General features: G+C 35.7%; 1 protein-coding gene across 10 annotated transcripts in view; it reads right to left on the minus strand.

The window, feature by feature from the left end:
- The window catches only part of mask (multiple ankyrin repeats single KH domain), a 93649-nt gene that overhangs the window by 58589 nt on the left and 11486 nt on the right, over positions 1 to 23574 (minus strand). For 8 of the 10 annotated variants that reach the window (XM_089639489.1, XM_089639492.1, XM_089639486.1 and 5 more), the window contains 9 exons: positions 22177 to 22333; positions 21093 to 21264; positions 19816 to 19963; positions 17251 to 17402; positions 13661 to 13885; positions 12215 to 12322; positions 4349 to 4507; positions 2926 to 3192; positions 2152 to 2482 (listed from right to left, as the gene is read on the minus strand). In XM_089639489.1, coding sequence (XP_089495615.1) covers positions 2152 to 2482; positions 2926 to 3192; positions 4349 to 4507; positions 12215 to 12322; positions 13661 to 13885; positions 17251 to 17402; positions 19816 to 19963; positions 21093 to 21264; positions 22177 to 22333 — 1719 coding nt within the window. The remainder of the gene's footprint in view (positions 1 to 2151; positions 2483 to 2925; positions 3193 to 4348; positions 4508 to 12214; positions 12323 to 13660; positions 13886 to 17250; positions 17403 to 19815; positions 19964 to 21092; positions 21265 to 22176; positions 22334 to 23574) is intronic. The other 2 variants (XM_089639493.1, XM_089639488.1) reach the window with 1 other exon arrangement.

Here is a 23574-nt window from a genome sequence, read left to right on the forward strand (position 1 = left end):
GGATTTTCTCGAAATATTGGCCTATTTCTAATGTGAAACTAATGTGATTGAATGTTAATTGTTTTACTTAATTTCAGAGAAAATTTAAATAATAACAACTAAAAATGAGGTCGCTTTTTATCAATCTTAAAAGAAAATGTTAAACCTGGTAGGCTATTTTTATGTGTCATCACGTTGCTCTTCAGGATAAAGTCACCAATCCACATGAACAAGTTTTGAGATATCTAAATTGGAATGTTAGAGAAATAATCTTATTTGAATGATTTAAATTTTTTTTATTACCTATGCGGATTTAAAAGTTCGTGTCAACCACTGATTGTGGGCCAGGCAAGAGGCAGACACTCAAGAAAGCTGAAAATCTAGCGGTTGAAGAAGCTTTGTACGTGTGGTTTCTTCAGGAAATAAAAACAGGCATACTTTGGACTGATATTGGCCATGAAAATAACGACTTTGTACCTAGCAAGGGATGGTTGGAACGCTTCAATAGTCGTCATGCAATACGTTTGATGACTGTGACGGGAGAAAAACTCTCTAATGTTGCATCCTAAATAGAGTCATTATCAAATATAGTATATTATGTAGTACATATAGATTTGATCTTACCATTTTTACGAGTGTGTAATTTGTTGGTTTACAAGGTACTCCTTTTCAAAAAAGTTCAGGACTACAAGGGATCGGTGGCAGTACTACACCGCCTTGCAAAACATTTGTTGGATTACCGCGGGTCAACTGCATTTAATTCAATCAAATCAAATTATTTGTATAGAGAATACTCCAACTGTAGATAATTTTTAGTAGCCACTAAGCAAGCTGTTAAAAAAAAACTCAGCAAAATCTTCTAATTTCTCCTTTGACATATAAAAATAATGTAGCTTCATCCAGGCTTCACTAGCTTATGAGATGTTCCCAACTAGCAAATAATTTAATTAATACTTAAAGTAGGTAGTTAGTTACACACGGCAAATTTAATATCTTAACACACTTCGGCCGGGAAAGGTAATTCTACCTGTTCGGTCGATTGATGCTTAAGGCCGAGAAGGGTAGTTCTACCTTTTGCGCCGGCCTCATTTCAATGGCAGAAAAGATGGAATTATTCAATGTTTTTATATGAATATTATATACCAATCTTTTTGTAAGGGTCCCCAACTATATGTACATAATTATCGAATCGTAATGCAAGTCTTTTTTTTTTATATTTATCTTCGTGCCTTTCATTTACATCGGTATTTCAACAAAAGGATAGTATATTATTTAGTTAAAATATTTCATTATTGTAACAATTCAATTTCTCGAATGATTTTTTATTACTTTGAAACCCGATTTGAATATCTTTCTCCGTTCCGCACCCACTCAACTCCTGTGTGCAAGCGTGTGAGAGATGTCGGGCGTATTTAAAGAAAGCAGGTATGGGCAAATACCGATGGGGGGACCGTAATAAACATACAAGGTTAATTGAGTTACATTTCAAATAATATTCGATTTTCGTTTAGTACTTTTACAGCTTGGGGTATGCCGAGTTACTACTTAGAAATTTTGATTAAAATTTTCTAATTATTTCGAAGATATAGCTATTTAAAACAAAATTAAAGAAATTCACGCGGGACTCTTATTTTCGCCCGGAGACAGCGTAGCACCAGCGCAAAAAATACCCACCAGAAATGTGTTAAAATAGTATAAAATAAAGTCGCCATCCACGTCTGTCTGTTTGTGCCCTTAGTTCTTCTAAACTGCGCAACTGATTTTGACATTATTGATCATTTAGAGAATTTCTTCCGAAAGGTTTATATATATATATAAAAAACTTCCGGAAAAAGAAAAGATATACATATATAATACATGCATATTATATTTATAGAAAGTAGAGAAAATTTGAGAAACTCCGGGTACATGTCAGCTATAAGTGCCCGTGTACAACATAGATGTGACTGCTTAACTCTTAAAAGGGTGATGTTTCGATGCTAGGTGCCCCTGAATGCGACACATTTAAATTTATATGTACTCGCAAAGCATATGGGGCACGCAACCCAACAGCTGTGTGGTCTGCGTACAGTGATTTGCTAGTTGGGAATAGTTTAGGTGCGTTGTGCGGACTGGATGGACCTGTTAAAAAATCCCATACACCATAAGTAATAGAAAAAGCAATATATTTACAATCAAGCTCCTCACCTCCAGGTATGATCTGCAGGGGCGGAGGAGGTGGGGGGGGTGCAGGCGCCATCATGATAGAGTGCGGGTAGTCCAGCAGGCACTGCACCACGGGTGTGTGGCCCCCCTTGGCCGCCTCAATTAGCATGGTACTGTTGTCCTTGAGCTTGTGGAAGGGGTCGGCCGAGTGTGCCAGCAGGAACTTGACCGTCTCCTGGTGACCACCGGCGCAGGCCAGGCTGAGAGGCGTGTGGTCGTTGTTAGTGGTGGTGCGGTTCACGTTGGCGCGCTTGCCCACCAGAAATTGCACGGTGCAGAGGTGGCCCGCCCGACATGCCTGCAAATTACATTAGCAGGATTTACATAAGGAATTATCATTTCCACTAAAGTAGCATGAATACCATTCAGCACGACCTTAGAAATATTTTTACTCTTCTCAGACCATTAGTTTTCAAGAAAGACCTGTAGTTTTCTAGTCAATCGTCTTTAAAAAGCAGAGTAAGGTTTAATATATTTTGGGATAATTTAAACTTTTAATTCCCATCAAACCATTTTGATGAAGATTCTGGATAGATATATTTTTTCCGGTCAGCAGCATTTATCAAATTGTAACTTTCTACACCAAACAAATAATTAATTTTGTATACTCTTTGGAATTAACGGATTAATAACGGACTAGCAACATCCTACATAGTATAAAATGAGGAGTATAAAAGCAAAGGCACGTAAACACAAAAAGAGGTAACGATAGGTCTCTCAGCGGTGTCTGGCGAAGGTTACCTTCATGAGCGGCGTCCTGCCCCCTTCTGACTCGTGCTCCAGATCAGCGCCGTACTGCAGCAACAGGTCAGCCACGTCCGTGTGGCCATTCTCCGCCGCGTAAGTTAGCGCTGTGTCGCCCGACTGCGTCTGCGCGTGCACATCTGCCCCGCCCGTCTCCAGCAAGTAGCGTACCAACTCCAGGTGGCCCTCCTGCGAAGCCTCCATAAGCGGCGTGCTCGCGCCCAGCTCCATGTCGGCGCCTGCCTTTATCAGAAAGTCCGCCACCTGGAAACAGTGCACATTTATAGTACATGGATAACACGTGTAAACTGTGCTTTGACTTAATGGATTTTACCCTGAATCACTTAAAACTCGAGAAAATACATAAATAGTGATAAACTACGTTCCAGCGAGAGCTTGTGCGGACTTCATCAACCTTTGTCCTCTTCCTTGTCCTACATCTAGTTTGAAAACAAAAAAGACTGAAGATCCTAAAACGATGACGTCACGTACGATCTCTCGCTGGGACTAGTATAGTAAACACCAAACCAAGGAAATAACAAAGCTAGATTCATCAAATATAATTTAACCAGAAACGGAAAAATGCAGATTTTAAAAATTTGACGGAACAATGCATGAAATTTGAAAACAGCTTCAAAAAAACTTTGATTAATTATGATCAATAGAAACTTACAGACTAAACTTGAATCAAAACATCAAAGACGAGATGTGCTCATTATAGTGGAATGAAAATATCTTTTAATAGGTTCACTGCCAACTCCGCACCCGCCAATTGGCGTGTACGACAAAATAATTTCGAATACTCACTGAAAATCCGGCAACTGTCGCAACGTATTGTTTTTATACTTGCTCAGTTATTGAACGAAAAAATATTTGACCAACTACCCTAGTTTTAAAGTTATAGCATGTTGAATATGAGTGACAGAATATTCCAAGCCTTTAACCTGTTAACCGGGGAATTCCGTTTTGAATTATGCAGCATATAACGGGTGCGAACTCCTTCACTAGGACGTACCAGTACGTCACGCCAGGAGGACGTAATTTCATATTATTATTTTTTTTCATTTATGCATTATAAAAATGAAAACATCAAATTAAAAAACTAGAAATTTTACAAACAATTATAAAGATTACAAAAAATATAAAAAAGGTTTTAATTACAGAACAATAAACAAAAGCCCACAGATAAAAGAGAAACATCGAGTTTAAAAAATTAAAATATATAAAAATTTAAAACTCAATTTCCGTGTGAAATGCTCTGAAATATACGTCCCGCTCGTTCCAGGGCGCAACAAGGACGTATACATATGTCCTACGCGTACCCGATACTGTTTACGTTTGACGTATTTATACGTCCCGCCCGGTTAACAGGTTAATGTCCAAGGATGGATACAGTTTGTGTGATGGAGTATGTATTTACCTCCAAGAAGCCCCCGCAGCAGGCCAGCGTCAGAGCCGTCTCCTGCGTCTCCTCGGTCTGAGCGTTGATGTTAGCTCCTTGGCTCAAGAGCAGAGCCACCATCTCTTCGTGGCCCTCCCTGGCCGCCTCCATCAGGGGGGTGTAGCCTTCGTCGTTCACCTGGATAATCACAGATTAATTCAGTCCAGAGAAGACATAACACACATTCCCAACTAGGAAATAAATAATTAAGCCGTCAAAAGAGCTAAATGTGTGTTTAAGAAAAATGACCACAATAATATATTTGGACCTTTCCATCAATGTCTAGCCCATTCGTGGCAAGCCTCTGGGAGTCAGGTAAACCTTATTGACATTTTAATGAAAAAAAAAAAAACTGCATGATTTCTTTTGTAAGCTTTTTTAATGTAGGTTGTTCATTGTTTATTTGACTTCACTCGACATTGCCGGCAATGCGGGCGTTGATTTTTCATTTAATTTTTCCTTGTAAATTTACGTTATCTGCCTCACTAGACATTGTCGATTCTGAGATGGACAGTATTAATCTCAAAATTAGCATGGTCGTCTATATCTTTCAGCTGTATTATGTTCGGAGTATCAGTAGTTGTAAAAATGAAAAACTTTAGAGAAAAATGTGTACTAAACAAAATCAACTTTGGTACTAGCACTAAGCCCCAAAAGTATAAGTACATAATGCAATGCAGATTATGATTGCATTGCAGTTTAAATGCTGACATTGAGAATTACGACACAGAAATCATTGCAATCTTTTTATAACTGTGTTATGTATGGCCATGTTGGCAGTCCTGATGCGTCACGTGGGAGATTATAACGAGTGTGCGGGCAGTCAATAAACGTCATAGCTCGGAGTCAACAGTCTTTTATTTTTAATAATCCCCGATATAATAATTGGCGACGAGGATAATCTAAAAAGTTTAATGTAAAAACGAGTAATATTCATTTAATAGTCCAGTGTAAAACAGTGATTGCGTCTGTGTTTTTTTCAATCATTTTAACATGTCTACGAGTACTTTGCCAGTGCCGCAATACGAGTCGAGTTGTGAAACCTTCGGAATGTTTTTAGAACGTGTTCAAATTTATTTAAAAATAATTAATATTACGGACAAAGAGAAAATTGGTTATCTTTGTATAATTATTGGTGCGGAAAAATATAAAATTTTAAAAGAAACAGTTCATCCAAAAAATATTGAAGAGTTAACTTATAACGAGATTGTAACAACACTTCAAAATAAATATGAAGAAAAAAAATGTACGATCGCCCAAAGATATAAATTTTATAATCGTCAGCAACAGTCGAACGAGGGAATTGATGATTACATTTCAGAAATAAAAAGTCTGTCAATATCATGTAATTTTGGAGCATTTCTGGATGAAGCCTTGAGGGATAAATTGGTGTGCGGTGTGAAAAATGAAGCCATGACTATAAGATTACTGTCTGAAGATGAATCGCTGAGTTTCGAAAAAGCAAAAAAAATTGTGAAGAATATGGAGACAGTAAGTTGTTCTGCAGAAATATTACACAAAGAAGATCTTTCATCGGGAGTTTTCGAAGTAAAGCCGAAAACGTCACATCAAAGGAGTACTAGTCCGCAACAAGGTCAAAGGAGTTCAATGTCATCAAGTCGTATTTCATCTCCATCACGTGGAAATCCCAGAAAAAGATGCGAGAGGTGTTTTATCAGTCATCAACCAGAGTCATGTCCGTCAAGGAATTGGAAATGTTACAAGTGTAATACATACGGTCATACGTCAAAATTTTGTTCTAGTGTAAAATCAATTGTTATTAATCATGTAAAATGTGTGGGTAATATAAATGTTTTAAATATGTCCGTGTCTGAAACAGCTAATATTGATTTGTTTGTAAACGGTAGGAAAATGTCCTTCATGATTGACACAGGGAGTTCATCGACCTTGATAAGTCACAAAATGTACATAAAATTTTTCAAAACTTGTAAATTAAGTCAGTTCTATGGTAATTTGTTTACAGCAAATAGTCAAAATTTATATTGTTTTGGATTTTTTATTGCAAAAGTAAGTGTAAAAGATGATTCTAAATTGGTCGTGGATTTACCAGTATTAGTTATTAAAAATCTATCGTCTGAAGCTATTCTTGGTAGGAATTGGATAAATGTTTTGAATCCGTCTTGGGAAAATACATTTATAAATTCTTTTATGTCAAATATTGGTAATGATAATACTGTAAATTCAGTGTCTGTCAGTGGAAAAAATAAATCAAACATTGTCGAAAAATTGTCACAAAAATATTTAAATTCTTTTTCTAAAACGAATAACGACATACCAATTAAAGAGTTTTCGGTAAATTTAAGTTTAAAAAATAATTCAACTCCTGTTTTCCACAAAGCATATGAGGTCCCTTATGCACTGCGTGCAGAAGTATGCCAAGAGCTAGATCGTCTTGAAAGCGAAGGCATAATTTCTAAAGTTAAATATAGTACTTGGTCTTCTCCAATAGTTTGTGTACCAAAACAAAATGGAAAAATACGTTTATGTGCAGATTTAAAATCTACAGTTAATCCACAATTGAGAATTGATCAATATCCTATTCCACGTCCAGAGGATATTTTTAATAAATTTTCAGGTTGTCAAGTATTTTGTAAATTAGACTTAACAAATGCATATTTACAGTTGTCTGTGTCAGATTCTAGTAAAGAATTACTTACAATTAATACATGTAATGGTTTATATGTTTACAATCGTTTACCTTTTGGGTTGTCATCGGCTCCTGCCACATTTCAAATGGTCATTGATACAGTCTTGGGAGGCATAAAAAACTGTGCTGCATACATTGATGATATTTGTGTAGGTGGTAAAGATGAAACGGAGTGTTGTAATACTTTAGAAAAAGTTTTGTCAAAGTTAAATGAGTTTAATATAAAAATTAATGTGTCAAAAAGTGAATTTTTTGTATCTTCTTTTGAATTTTTAGGTTTTACTTTGTCAGGTCAAGGCAAAAGTCCGTCTTTGTCGAAAGTTGAGAAAATTAAGTCTACTGGGTGTCCAGAAAATGTTACTCAACTAAAATCGTATTTGTCAATGTTGAATTTTTATAGGAATTTTATTCCTATGTGTCCTACTGTACTAGAACCACTCCATAATTTATTAAGAAAGAATGTAGAATGGTGTTGGTCTGATGAATGCGAAAAAGCATTTATAAATAGTAAGTCTCTCTTGTCAGATAAAACTATGTTAGTTTTATTTGATCCGTCAAAACCATTGTGTCTTACAGTCGACTCCAGTGCATACGGTGTCGGATGTGTCTTAAGTCATGTCGTAAAGAATCAAGAATTTCCTATAGCTTTTGAGTCTGCAACGTTAAATTCAGCTCAAAGAAATTATAGCCAATTGCACAAGGAAGCCCTTGCTGTTATTTTTGGAATCAAGAAATTTCATAAATATTTAATTGGTCGTCATTTTACTATATATACTGATCATGCTCCATTGTTGTCTTTATTTGCCGAAGATAAAAAAGTCCCCGTTTTAGCTGCATCACGTCTCATAAGATGGTCTATAATATTGTCCGCGTACAATTATAAATTAGTTTTTAAAAATGGACTGAAAATTCCTCAAGCTGATGTGATGTCACGTTTGCCAAGTGAACAACAATTTAATGTAGAGGAATGTAATTTTGTATACATGTCAACACCCTTAATTCCATTTTCAGAAGTTGAAAGTCATTCTGAAAAAGATGAAATGTTATCTAAAGTCATTAAGTATGTTTCAATCGGTTGGATTGAAAACTTGTCAAGTCCAGAAATTAAAAAATATTTCAAGTTCAGAAATTTACTGTCGGTCAAGGGAAAATGTCTTTTATTTGGTGACAGAATTGTAATACCAGAATCTCTTAAGTCTAAAGTCTTAAATTTAATACATTATGGTCATCCTGGTATAGTCAGATCAAAAATTCTTGCTCGTTCTTATGTTTGGTGGTTAGGTATGAATCAAGATATTGAAGATATTATTTCTAGATGTGAAATGTGTCAGTCGGTACAAAAAGCTAACAAAAATGTGCGTCATAATTGGCCTATTGCTGAAAGTCCATGGGAAAGAGTCCATTTGGATTTTTTTGACTTAAAAGGTTCCAAATACTTGTTAGTTTGTGATTCATATTCAAAGTGGATAGAATGTTTTTATATGAAAAATACTAAATATTCGGATTTGTTATCAAAATTAAGTGAAGTTTTTTCCAGATTTGCGTTTCCGAAAACTATTGTTTGTGATAACGGTCCTCCATTTTCATGTAAAGAATTTTCTATTTTTTGTAAAGAAAAATCTATTAAATTATTATTTTCTCCACCATATAATCCCGAGTCAAATGGATTAGCAGAACGATCTGTTCAAACATTCAAAAAGATTTTAATTAAATTTATGTTTTCAAAAAATTCAAAATTTTTGTCACCAGCTCAACGTCTAATAGATTGTTTGTATACTTATCGTTCCACCCCTACTTCTGTCACGGGTTTGTCTCCTATGGCTAAAATATTTTCGTATGAGCCACGTACACCTCTTCATGTTTTGACAGAAGAAAATAATGTAAATAAAAGTAAGCAATCAAGTAAAAATGCATTGACAGAGTATGAGGAAAATGATAATGTATTGGTATACTTAAGACATTTGAAAGGTCCTATAAAATGGGTTCAGGGAACTATTAAGTTAAAATTAAGTTCATGGGTGTATTTAATTCTTTTAATCGGAGGAGAGGTAAAAAAGGTCCATGTTAACCAAATAAAAAAAAGTTGCATTAAGTTAAAATCAAATTATGAAAATCCCGATAAATGGTATGACTTGGGAAGTCAAGAAAATAAAAATGATAGTGAGCCTTTACCCAGCACTAGTGGGAAAACTGATGTAGTAACTAGGGCTGGCAGATTGGTGAAACCTCCTGTCAGATTTAGTCATAGTGATTATGTTTAAGTTTTATTTGGTATTGTAAAAAAAAAAAATAAAGGAGGAAAGGATGTTATGTATGGCCATGTTGGCAGTCCTGATGCGTCACGTGGGAGATTATAACGAGTGTGCGGGCAGTCAATAAACGTCATAGCTCGGAGTCAACAGTCTTTTATTTTTAATAATCCCCGATATAATAAACTGCTTCTTTGGTCATTAACTTTTATATTTGCCAAAAAAATGTTAATTCAATTGATTTTGTGTGAAATGGCAAAAAAATTTTGTTGATAATTCAAGTCATTCACTAGACTTTTTGCTGATAAAGTAAATAACTCAAGTAAGGGTTAATGACCTCAGCTATGACAAATGCATTTTCGTTAGATGCACATTTTTAAATATAGGAAACTATAAAACATTGTTTTTAGTACAAAAATGATTAACAAAAAGCGAAAATTAAAAAAGGTTTAAACCAAGGTTATGCTTGTTGACTGATACAAATTAAACTGTAATAGAATTTGTCTACAAATTATTTTGATTTGACAGATTTAATATGTAGTTGACATAATATAATAGCTTCCATAGCATAATAAAGGCAGGTCTCCTGCAACCAGTTACCACAAACAATACCTTAAACATCACCACATAATTAGCGCAAACATTATTTGTTTTCATCCACATTCTGTCTCCCCCTTCTGTTGAAGCATTGGGGAGCAAGTGAGTGTGGCCACATACAATTTAATTTATGGTCTGCGTATCTACGCACCACACACCTGATGTTTGACATCTATGTAAATAATTACGTAGGCGTCAAAGGATGTCAAAATGAGTTCTAATGAGACTAATGAGGAAGAGATGCTTACAGTTTTAGCGATAAGATTGTGGATGGCTACATCAAGGAGAAAACACAGATTTCGAGATAGACAGCACTTACTACCTCGAAATTTTAATAGTTTTCAGGGATTATTATATAAATAATGGCTACTAGCGATTTTTACACGAGCTAAATGAACCATTTTAAAATGAATTATTTTAAAAAAAAAACAATTAATCAATAGCCTGAAAGATTTTATTTAAAGGTGACTTCATGATAGAAACAGAAGACATTATTCGTTTACAACTTATTTAACTCATAATTATTAATTAAGCTCACTCAGTGACATAACCTCAAAAACTTGTGCAATTTATGCTCTGTAACTGACTGCACCGCGTGGTGGTTGTCAAAAATGAAACGATACCCTCCCCAGTCTTCCCTGTTTCACCTGGGCAGAGAATATTTTCAATCGGCCACGGCAAACAGAAACATTTGGTCTGCAAGCAAAAATGTGGACGGCCACGCCCCCATTTTGCATGTTTGTGATCATTTCAGAGGTAGTGTTTGTGGAAACAGTTGCAGGAGACCCCGCTTGAGGCAACCAAAATTCTAAGCGAAATCCAATTAATAGATACAGAATTCGTTTAATAAAACCATTCAGTTTTAATTCTTGATCAACCATAAAACACTTTCTTAATTTGACCCATTGACCCCCATTTGCAGTTGAACCTAAATTCTATCCAGTCATTAACCAGTCAAACAATGGCTAACCATATTTAGGTCTCATCGCTCTAGGCCTTGAGCAATGGCTGCATAAATTTATGTAGACGATTTTTTCAGAATTTATTTGTAAATTCCCGCAAATATCTCAATTATAAAACCTACAAATATGGGATAAATGATGAAATATAGGTGGATTCATTGGCTTTAAACCAAAGTAAGCAGTTTATATGTTTCAATATTAATATTGGGAGATATGATTTTTTGAATGAGCGTGGTCGAATCCAAAATCGAATGCCTGGAAATCTCGAGCACTTGTGGCACTTATTTAGTAAATACCCCCCATCACTAGAGTGATTACCTACTGAGATTATTGAATTAGTCTACCCACTGTTGTCTATGGATATATTATGTATAATATTATCTGCAATAAACTAATGGATTCTTCTTCCAAACTGATTATTTTAATTGAGATCAATTAATTACAGCTTTACAATAATCATATTGGGGGTCAATGAAATTTTGAGTTTAGAATACCTATTTAGAAGTAGTGGATTACCCTTGAAAATCATCATGCCGAGCGAGATGTGGCTGTGAAAATATAATATAGATAACAAAATAAGTATTGTTCATCTCTTAGCCACTAGGACAGATGTGGATCGACATGTAGTTTATTTTTTAAGTGAAAAGATTTTAAACACTATGCAAAGCATGGAAAATGATTGGTGAATTATCTAAGCTATTTTGAACACCTGTATGTGTCATTCATTTATCTACAAAGGAATGCACCAGCAACTAGATTGTACAAATACCCCGGTTCTGTTTAACATAAATATTATTCATTTGTTACTGGCATTACATCAGCTATTTTGGTTGCCTAGCAAAAATACCACAATTTAGCTGTATTTTGAGCACAAGAGAAACATATTTTCAGTTGGAAAAATGCAAAGAATAAGAGGTACTAGTTAATTATAATTATTACTCCCCTTTAACCTTTAATCAGGTCGGGAAAGGTCAAGTTAGGTCAGATTATAATAGACTGGTATAGGTCAAATTGAACGCATTGTTACAGGATAGATATAGCAGTATTTCAGGTTAGAAATTCTAAATTTACAGTAAAAAATGCTGACTACGATAGTCCGATATTATCTCCTGGTAAAAAGTGCAATAAACAATGGGTAATTTTTAAACAAGTTTACACCCTTCAAACAATGAACTCTTCCAATATTATACATAATCAATGTTTTACACCCCTGACCCAGATGTTATAAATATCCTAGGTTAATTTAAAACTCTAACCAGTTTGGAAACCTCTGCAGCAGAGTAAAACTGGTCTGGCCAAAAATAAATACAATGGAAAAAGGTCAAAATATGGTTAGAACAAAGATATAAGTTAAAATTGGTTTGCTTACCTCCTCGATGTTAGCTCCCCTTTCGATCAGCAGCATGGCTAGTTCCACGTGACCTCCGCAGGCAGCGAGAGTCAGGGGGCTCTCAAAGCTGTCAGTTGGCATGTTTACCTGGAGAAAAGTATATTGTTATTGTCTGAAGAAGGTATAGTGTTGTTGGGTATCGCATTCATTATTACTTTTTCCCAGTGACTTACATCAAGAAATTCAGAACAATATCAAAGAGTGATGGTCTAATGATAGAAGACACACAACCAGTACAATCTGAAACAGAACTGTCACCGGTAGGATAGAGAAATACAATCTATGAACAATTTTGGACCCAAATTGGCAATGGATAATGATGTCAACAAAATATTGCACCAAGATCAAAATGAAAGAAGAAGATAGAAGTGGAAGAAATTGTTACGTTACAAAATCAAAGTTATGTACAATTGTATAAAATCAACGATACATAGATGTTGAAGATCATAGAATAACCGACGTTTTCAATAATTCTAGTTCAAAGAAGACCTCATATGCAAAAACAGATTATTGTAGGAAAAATTCTATCAAATCACATGCATTGTATGTCTTTGATTGATTCTCATTGAAATGTGTACCAGGAGTAATGCAAATAGGAGCATCTAACAAAGGAAACTTATACGGAATCCCCTTGAAGTATTGTATCGGGAGTACAAGAGTCCCAACTGTTCCCAACTGTCTGGAGCCAGTGAGACTATGGTGTCCCCAATGGCAGTATGTTGTGAGGCTGAAGATAGTGGGGAAGGGGAGGAGGTTTGAAAGACGGGGAAGTACCTGGCTATTCAGATCTGATCACTAAACACGGCCAAAGCCATTTCAACCAACGTTTCAATTCTGAATGGTGGTCTTACACCAGGCGATACTGAGAGTGCCTTCCACTTTGGAATGTGCCACAAATATACTATATATTATTTTTAAATTAATAAATTGTGAAATAACACAAATTTATCAAATAATGTTTACTTGCGCACCCTGGGATTTGAACCCGCGACCTACAGCTTGCTAGTCGAGAGCGGTACCCCTCGACCATGGAGGCCGTCAATAGTCTAAGGAAAGTTAGACAGATACCCCTTGAAATATCCCTTGAAATACCAGGCTTACAGAAAAGAGAAGAGTACGGCAGTAGAGTAAGGAAATTTGGACAGATTGTCTTTAACCCTTAGAAGCCGGGTAATATTTTGTAAATATCTCAAAGACAAATATAATATTGAAAATTATATATGAAATAATTGACAGACATCTACAATATCAATATTTTACTTAGGAATTTTCATGGACAGTATTAAAATGCGTTCAAAAAACTTCTAAAACCTAGTTCTGCACACTGCACATTGCAGTGCACCTGAAGGAAGTCATGATTTCGCTGAACTGCTATTGTAGTTGTTCGGATCCTGAGGGTTAAATAGCAGGAGAGAAAAGTATTACCTGGGCCCCGCTGTCGAGCAGTAGGCGTGCCACCTCCACGTGGCCGTCCATGGACGCCTCCATGAGCGCCGTATGCATCTCGTCCGTCTTGTGCTCCTGGTCCGCGCCGGCCGCCAGCAAGAAGCGCACCATGTCCAGGTGGCCCTTGTAGCAGGCTAGCGTGAGCGCTGACTCCTTGAACTCGTTGGAGTGCGTGTTGATGCCGGCACCATGCTCCAGTAAGATCTAGACCAAAGAAAAAACATCGTTAGAATTTTGAATTGAACAACTCCGCACTCAAAACCAAATTATGAAAAATATTTACTTGAAACATATTAGCAGACCAATGAGGATTATATTTCAGTAAATAATAGCAATGTCTGTGGCCTACGGCCTCCTCCTATAGTATGAATCAAACAGCAAATTGATTTGAAGTTATTTTCATGTAATAAATAGTGTAGCTTGGAGAAATTTTATATTAGACTAGTTACAATTTCATTTCCACAGTACATTAATTTAAACTAAAACCAATCTCAAATCATTTCTAATATCCCCACTATTTCCATACAATTTTTTTCCACCTTAACTGTTTTCCCTCCAATAATTCATGTCTCAAAACCAAATTAGCTTTTTGAATTACACTTCAAAATGGAACACATTCAAATGCGAAAGAAAATCTACTAAGAAAGTACCAACCCCAATATTTTTACAATATTATCTGGTGCTTACCCAACATACAGAGGAAACTAATCGACAGAGGTTGGCACAATGCATATAAATAAAAGACACTGCTATAAAACACATCCTGCCATGGACCATTGCAAAGGGTTAATCAGTGAGTGAACCAACACAAGCAATACTAAACTGCAAATTATTGAGTGAAGTTTTATGATCTGAATTAATCAAATGATGCTGATATTAGTCATTTTATCAAAAAGATGTTGGCGAATATGAGAATGTTCTGTATTTCTCAAGAGTTCAGCATTGACTAAAGAAAATTATGGAAATGAGACAACATGGAACACAAGTTTGAATAATTATTATTGTCTACCGCAGCAATAAAAAAGCTTTTAGCTGATTCAGAATAAAGCTTGGCTTGTATTCTTCGACCATTAATGTAAATTTGCACATAGGTAAAATATAAAACCAGTCATCAATATTTGACACAACTAGCTATTATTATAAAACATAGTTTTCGGCGGGCACTTTATGGAAAAATTTTCTTAACTACTAAATCCAAGGAACTTTGAAAACCAAATTTATAAATTCCTTTGTAATTTTGAGTTCAGTGGCCGCCCCCTCAAATTCAGGTATTCAAAGTAAATTTGTAATAATAGTAATAAGAGGCTGTTTTTGTGACAAATCACCTCAAGTTCGATGTAATAATATGACTTATCCTCGTCTAAATCCAATTTTCGCAGCCCACCCTTCAATGACAGATATTCTAAGTACTAACTAACCATCACGCCGTTTCCCCGCAGGGGTAGGCAGAGAGGACGGACCGCCAAACAACTTGGTCTTGGCACACACTCCTTGCCTCATTCACATTCATACATCGTCTCATACATACTCTTCTATTGTTCTGACTCTTGACATGGCCCGACTCAAGTATCTGATTCACTTGGTCGTGCCATGTCTTCCTCGGGCGTCCCCTACTTCTGCTACCATTCACATTTGCATCGTATATTCTCCTTACACTCCTTTCTTCGCTCATTCGCTCTACATGCCCAAACCATCTAAGCATGGCTTTCTTGATCTTACTCATTACGCCTTGCACTCTTTGCGGATATCCACATTCCTCACACGATCAAACATGGTTTTACCACACATACGCCTCAGGGATCTCATTTCAACAGCATTCAATCTACTTTCATCCTTTCTTTGCCAGTTCCATGCCTCACTTCCATACATCAAGGTAGGTACCAGCACTCCATTGTGGACTGCTAACTTCGCTTCTTTGGACAATTTTTTGTTAGCGCCAACTGCGTTCAGTCCTCCATTAATGGAGTTACCTGCATTTACTCTTCTTTCAATATCTCTGTCAGCCTTCCCATCTCTCGTAAACATGCTTCCTAAATACACAAATTCATCCACCTGCTCCAAGTATTCCTCATTCACAGCTATATTGCACACTGTTTTCGTAAATTTGTAAAAATAAAACATTAATAAATGGAAAAACCGAGGTCGATTACTGGTGCGGCCAGCCTGTCAGATTCAAATTAATGAAATAATAATACAAATTAGGATGATGTTCTATCTCACGGCAGATCTGTCAGATTCAGATTTACGAAATGATGTGATAAATTTTTACACAAATTGAATTTTTACAAATCGTTTGAACAAAAATTTTCAGTTGCGAACCAAAATAAATTCCAAATTAATTAATTATTATATTTTTTAAATAGTTAAAAGTTCTCTAAAATTTATATCTATGTGCATATTTCAATAACAAAAATAATTTCATTTTAAGGACAGGGCAGCGTGTGAATCATGACTTATCAATAAATTCATTGTGGCATAAATCAATATTTCATACAGTAAAATAACTCAACGGAGGGTTGCATAAGCTGAAGAAGTTCAAAGGATCGTGTAATTTATTCAAAGACCTAAAAATGCAGCAAAGTCAAAGTTAATTATAATATTCTGTACGGGTTGGAATTGTAGAAAGAATGAAACCCACTGAAATGCATTCAAATTAATTACCCTTGAATCAGGGCCTTTCTCACTGTTTATAGATGTCCTTGAATGGGTTGAGAATGTATCAAGACCTCAATATTATGCTTTACAAAAATTATATTAAAATTGTTGTTCACACCCAAGTTTCTATTTCGATTTAACGTAACACATGTAAATAATAATTCTTACTTTTAAACTGAAGTTAATTACCATTTTCACCTGGTGCACTGTGATTTTTATATCCACAAAAAGGAATTTTCCAAAAGGTAGAAAATTGATTGCGTAAAAAAATTGTGACTCTTTTTGTCAAGTGTTATAATCAACGTTTTTCACATAAAATTGATAATTTTTCATAACCACAAATTTATTACTTTTACATTTTCATGTTTATTGTTCAACTAGCTGTACCACGCCACGCGTTGCTGTGGCTCAGTCTGTTGTGCAGAGAGAGAAACAATAGCGCATGTTGCTTTTACGTCCAACAGATGATGCTGTTTTTCAAAAATGCATGGTTTTACCTGTCACAGGTGACATCTATATAATATAGATATATACAAACAGTATCGAAGTGTCAAAATTTCAAAGCAATCCGTGAAGAACTTTAGTAAATTTAAGATTTTGAACAAAGGAACATTTACATTTTTTATTATATAGATAGATATAATAAAACAAAATTTTTTTAATATTGCAGAGCTAAATTCCAAACCTTGAAAACCTTGAAAAAAATGTAATTCCTCCTTTATTTTTAGAGATTGAACATTCTATGTGTGAACTACAATTTGTAACATTTTGAAAACATGATATATAAGCTTAGCAAAAGTATTTCAAGAATATCTCAAAACCTATAAAACTGTTTTAAGTACATAAAATTCTAAAATGACTTAAAGTAAAATGAAACAGCAATATGTATGTATCGATATGAGAGGTTGTTTTACCTTAGCCACGGGCACGTGACCAGCGGAGGCAGCCTCCATCAGAGGGGTGTGACCGTTCTCATTGTGGTCCTCGACGTTGGCCCCCGCCTCCAGCAGGGCCGCCACCACTCCCTCATGACCTCCGGCACATCCGTACATCAGGGGGGTATTGCCTGAGGAACACATACATCAGATTAGATTACCACCAACAACTTAGATCGCAAAACCTACAAGTGAGATTGATGGATGTACAGTGAAACTCTAGGGTTTTTCAAGGGATAAGCAAAAAAAATTCAATCAGAATCAATAATTATGCCACTCTAATTTCATTTATTGGGGGGATGGAAAATATAAAAATAATCAAGTGTTAAAATTATATTAAAAAACTTATTTTACGGGGGGACTTGGGGGTTTACTGAATAATATTAATAACATAACTTTGAATTAATCATGGTGTGCATTGTAAATTGAGATTAGATTGCCGGATGTAAAAACCCCATGAACCCAGTACATAATATACTTACAATCATTTATAAATTTCTTTCAAATGTTATCAAACCTATCGTTTTATTTTAATATCATTCTCCCGAGAATTGAAAATGAAAAATAATTTAATAAATTTTAAAAGGCAGAACAATATTATAAAATAGTATAATAGCTGTAACAAGGAACCCAAGGAAGGTTATTTTTTGTAGATTCATTTAAAAAATAGAGGTTAGTTTTAAATACAAAATAAAGAAGTGAGGTTAGGTCATTGACAGATATAAAGGAGGAATGGTTAATTCTACGAATTATATCAAATCAGATTAGATTAGAGACAAAGATTAAGATTAATGAAAATTAGATAAGTGGCACATGGTTAGGATAGGTCAGGGATAAATTATTAGGTTAGTTGAGAAAAGTGAATTAAATATTGAGGTTAGGTCCATATTAGGACTGTACAAACATGAATGGTGAGATTTTAGACATCAATATGGATAAAAGTTATGTTAGAAGAGATGTTAAAGGCTAGAAATAAGTGCGGTTATCTTAGATTAAGGACTGCACAAAGTGGGGTTATATAAATATTTTCGTTTTTCTGTTTTCTATTTTATAATAGCATGTCTTATCCTTCTTTATTCTCTTTTATATTCGTTTTTCTGTTTTCTATTTTATTTTATGTTTCCTATTTCCGTTATAAATTTTCTAGTGTAATCCTTCTTATTTTCAACACGTTTATATATTTAGTTCACATGTTCACACTAGACCTCACATAACTATATTCCATTGGTGGAAATATTCATGAAACAGGCAGTCGCCTAGTATGGTGATTTTATGTATCATATATAAAGAAACGTTTTATTGAATTATCATGTATTTTACAAATAAATAAGCATTTACATTTTTTTTTTTTTTTTATAGTGAATACCTCACAAGAGTCCCAACTGCTCCCGTCTGGAGCCAGTGAGACTATGGCATCCCCAATTGGGGGATGTTGTGAGGCTGAAGGTAAGTGGGGAAGGGAAAGAGGAAGGTGGGGAAGTACCTGGCTATTCAGATCTAGTCACTAAACACGGCTAAAGCCATTTGGAGCAACGTTTCGATTCTGAATGGTGGTCTTACACCAGGGCGATACTGGTAGTATCTTCCACTCTGGAACGTGCCGCAAATATACTATATATTATTTTAATTAATTAATTGTGAAATAACACAAATCAATCAAATAAAATTTATTTGCGCACGCCGGGTTCGAACCCGCGACCTTCGGAATGGCAGTCCAATGCGTTACCACTGGACTATGCCGGCTGTCAAAATGATACATTACATGATATAAACATTATGTCATGTGAACTTAACTTTACAATAAGTACAATGTTAATCTAAATAGCTCAAAAGGCCTCAATATGAACAGCCTTAAAGAGTCAAATGCAAATCATGCAGTGGAGACATTTTTTTTTGACTAAAATTGCCGATAGACTCTTCTAATATTATCGATGCTAGTATTTTTTTACAATTAAATTGTAACCTTTTCTTTGAAAACTGTGTAGAGGACTAAAACTAAATCCTCACTGACCGCATAGAAAACAAAACAACGTATCATTTAGCATTATTTCATTGAAAACACCTTTAGATCATTTTTTCGTGTACGGTATTTATTCATGTTTATGTACAAATAATAAAACCAATTTTTTATATACTCATACAAATATTTTTTTCTGCAGTCTCCCAAATGAGATATTCTTTTTATTTTTTAGATAAGGTTAACAATTCTAGGGAAACGTCTTACGATATAAACTAGAAATTTATATTTGAATAATAATATATATTATCTGGTAAACAGAATACAAATTGTAGTTGTAATTCTGATATTTGAGCAAAAAGGTAATTTTCATATATGTAGCTCCATTTATTTTTGTCTGGCGATTGGGTGTATTCTGGGGATTTTCTGCTCTGACTTTCAACAGGTTAAAATGAATTATGGGTTTCATAGTAAAACACGCAGTAGATGACTGGATGGTGTAGAGGCCAACACATAAGGAATTGGAGGGAAAGAGAAGGAGGGTTGTAGAACCCGTGATGGTTTTTAGTAAATTAAGGTTAGGTTACCTGATGAGGATTGGGCGTTGACATCGGCCCCGTGCGCAATGAGCAGCCGCACTATGTCTTGATGGCCTGCGCTGGCAGCCTCCATCAGGGGAGTGCAGTCCCCTTTGATTCCACGGTCTTCCACATTCGCATGCATTGCCAGTAACACCTGGAATGTCAAACCACTTTATAATTAGACCACTCAATTTCTGTGCTCCTGATTCAAGTTATTTCTGATTAAATGGATTGGATTACATGTAATAAATGAGAATGTCATACAATTTTCAAATCATATAGTGTTAACCAGTGAATTTCTGTTCTTCTGGTAGAAGTTATTTGTTGAAAATCAAAATAAAGATTGGTTTGCTTGCATTGAACAGGTTCTTTGATATGTTATTATTCCAAGTTTGCATGCATAGCTAATAACACCTGGAAGTCCAAGTTTCAAATTATATGCCGTTAACCAGTGCATTTCAATATTCCTGATCAATAAAAATGAAAATATTTCTAATTTGAATTGAAATTGCTGTTGTGTTTCGGTTGGATTATGCGAAATGTAAATTTTATATCATTATACACATAATTAAGTAGTTTTTTGTGTTGTATGCAGACTAATAATTGATTATAAGTGGGTCATATTGATTAAGTCGGGGAGACGAAACTCAATTCAAGGGATAAAATTCAAGGGCAATGAAGAAATATTATCAGGATTAACAAACAAAAAACAAAGACTAACAGAAAAAAATGTAAGACATATTACAATTAAACTAAATATTAATGATATATTGAAACAATTTCAAACTTTCCACTATAAGTGTTCCTTAAACTATGGATTATGTACACAAAATTTGGGGGAGCGGGGTTAACAGGGGTGGTATGAAATGATTTTATTAAAATTATATGGATTTTATCCCATGTTTCACAGCTGAATTTCCCATTATTTGGTTATTACCAGAAGGCTTCGGTTTTACATACTTTATAGGTTAATTTACTAAATATCAAATACCTTAATTGAATGTTCACCTTACAGTCATAATAGGCTGAAACAGGTAACGGTAAAAAAATAGTGGAAAATAGTTTAAAATTGTTTCAATATATCATTATAATGAAATTCCACAACAGATTGTCAGTATCAAAAATAGAAATATTAAAACTAAATATTTTTAATATTTCTGTATGCAATCTGTCTTTAGATGTAACAGTTGCAGCTGAATACTTTTGCATTTTTGGGTGAGACTGCATCTGCACTCTTCTTACTCATCAGAGTGATTTGAACTAATATAGGATTGAAGACATACTTGTGCTAGTTCGTAGTACCCAGCGCTGCAGGCAAGTGACAGCAGACTCTCTCCTTCTTCTGTTGTTTCATGGACCGACCGACCCTCAGTGAGAAGCTTCCGCACCGTGCCAACGTCCCCGTCCGAGCACGCCTCCGCGAGGCTGGGCGCGCACTCACTACTGCCTCCTCCTCTGGAAGATGCAACCAAACATATATATAAGACACAGACAGGAGATTGGTTAACCTTGTGCTCCTGGGAAATTATTTTATCACAGGTTAATAAGTTTGGGTAGTAGGATAGATATGTTTATGGACCCTATTTCACCTTTGCGCTCCTGAGATATATATTGATAATCACAACTAAGCATCAAAGACTGGAAGGTGATTGCACTCTATGTCACCTATAGCGCTGTGCGATTCATTTAAACTCATCTCAAAGTCTAGAATACTCAAAAATACAAAACATAAATGTACTCTATTTAACCTATGTGCTCCCGGGATACAGAAATAATTGTGACAAAAAAAATACAAGATTTTAAAGAGTAAAATGTGTTTTTTTTTTTTTTTTTTTTTTTTTTCTTAGGTTTGTCAACAGTGATTCATATCAAAGCTCTCGAAATTCAATTACACTAATTAAACTTGGTTGATACTATCACTAATTACAGACAAACACAACATTGATGAACATGTTAGTGTTAATAACAATAATGAGAGACACCAATAAATATTAACTAAGAAACATGAGGAATGGGATTGAATAATTTTCACTAGGCGGGTGACTAAATTAAAATATTTTTTCAAAAGAACCATGATTTAGATTTAAGAAATGTGTTGTTATAAAGAAAAAAGTTGTAAAAATTTATAATTTATTTTTAACTGTGGAGACAAAACAATTATTTAAAAATAATTTACCTAAGTACGACCCTTCAGAAAGACATATCGCTAATAGCTAGCTCTGTTGTAATATCTCCCTTTTCCTCATAAACAAAGCATGTGACAGAAGGAAGTGTTACAAGGGAGCTTTTCAGCGGCAGGACCATACAAGGTTTGGATACTGAAAGAGAATATGCAGGTAATTAAGAATATGACAGAATTGTGCTCACCCTTTGTCAGTATTGTGAGTGCGCGGCTGGTCAGTGCGCATGCGCGTGAGAGCGGCGGCGGCCTCGTCCAGTGCGCAGGACACGGAGGACGTGAGGCGCCTCAGCACCTCGGGGTCGGCCAAGTGCTTGCCGTCCCCGGTCGACAACTTGCCAATACCTACAAAATACAGAGGAAAATATTCAAAATGATGGCAATCGTGAGGGAGAAACAATGATAGGAACTCACCGAGGGAGCTAGTAGAACTATTAACAGGATATCGCCACCTCAGGAGACACATGCAGCTGTTGAGAGTGATAAAAAAATAGCTGTAGGAAATTGGAAGGGGGTTGAAGAAACCCCAATCCATTTTTGGTTTAAAATATTTATGGTTTGGCAAAATATTTACGTAAATATTTTGGGAGGCGGGTATGGGTACTGCCACCCCAGGAGCCATACATTGGATAACCCAGGGCTTCCCTAACTGTGAGTCGCGACGCCCCGGGGCGCCGCGGGATCATCCCAGGGGCGTCGTGGAGCAATCTTTATAGCGAGAATATCGTTCCATCAGCACTGCAGCGTTAAGGGTTTTATTACCGTTTGCGACATCATACTTGTGTGAGACAGGTTTCTCTGCAGTTGCAGTCATTAAGAATAAGTACAGATCAAAAATAAATTTAGAGGCCGAGACGAGAGTGGCGATTTCGAAACTTCAACCTCGTTTTGAGAAATTATGCTCAGAAAAGCAAGCACATCCTTCTCATTAATACCAAAGATAAAAATTGGGGGGGGGGGCGTCGCAAAAATATGGTAACTTCCCAAGGGCGTCACAGTTGAAAAAAGTTTGGGAAGCCCTGGGATAACCAATACCTCTGCCGTAGGTCTCCCCAGGTGGTTTGCTACATTTGGTCACTTAGTAGAGGGATGCATCTGCCCACCAATTGCTTGGCAGAGACCAATTGAGGGAGACCCTTACATCTCTCCAGCTGGACTCTCTCGACTCATTGCCTAGCACCCGGAGGGATGGATTCATACGTCTGACACACTGACCCAAAAATTCCTACTCACCCCTCATACTTTTCTTCTTTCCAGAACCTCCTCTAGTTCATTTCCTTAAAAGACCCTCCACACAGTATCCCCAAAGATGACGTAGTCCCTGAGGAAAATTACTTTCAAGTCCTCCTGTGTGGAGTTAATGTTAAAAAAAAATCTCCACATCAATAAGAATACACATACTGCATACCATAAGAACTCGGGTCATAATTCCGTTTTCCACTTTATTCCTTTGACCGTAGTCCCATTAATATTGTCATTGGGTGTATGGTGATGCTTAACTAAATAATATTCTGTATGTAATGAGTTGTAAATGTTGGTACCTCATAGTTTCATGTCCATGTCACCAAACCACACATTAAAATGTG

This window comes from Hesperophylax consimilis, chromosome 14 (genome assembly GCF_061612785.1).
Source record: "Hesperophylax consimilis isolate HC1 chromosome 14, BYU_Hcon_1.0, whole genome shotgun sequence".
In the NCBI taxonomy this organism is placed as follows: domain Eukaryota; kingdom Metazoa; phylum Arthropoda; class Insecta; order Trichoptera; family Limnephilidae; genus Hesperophylax; species Hesperophylax consimilis.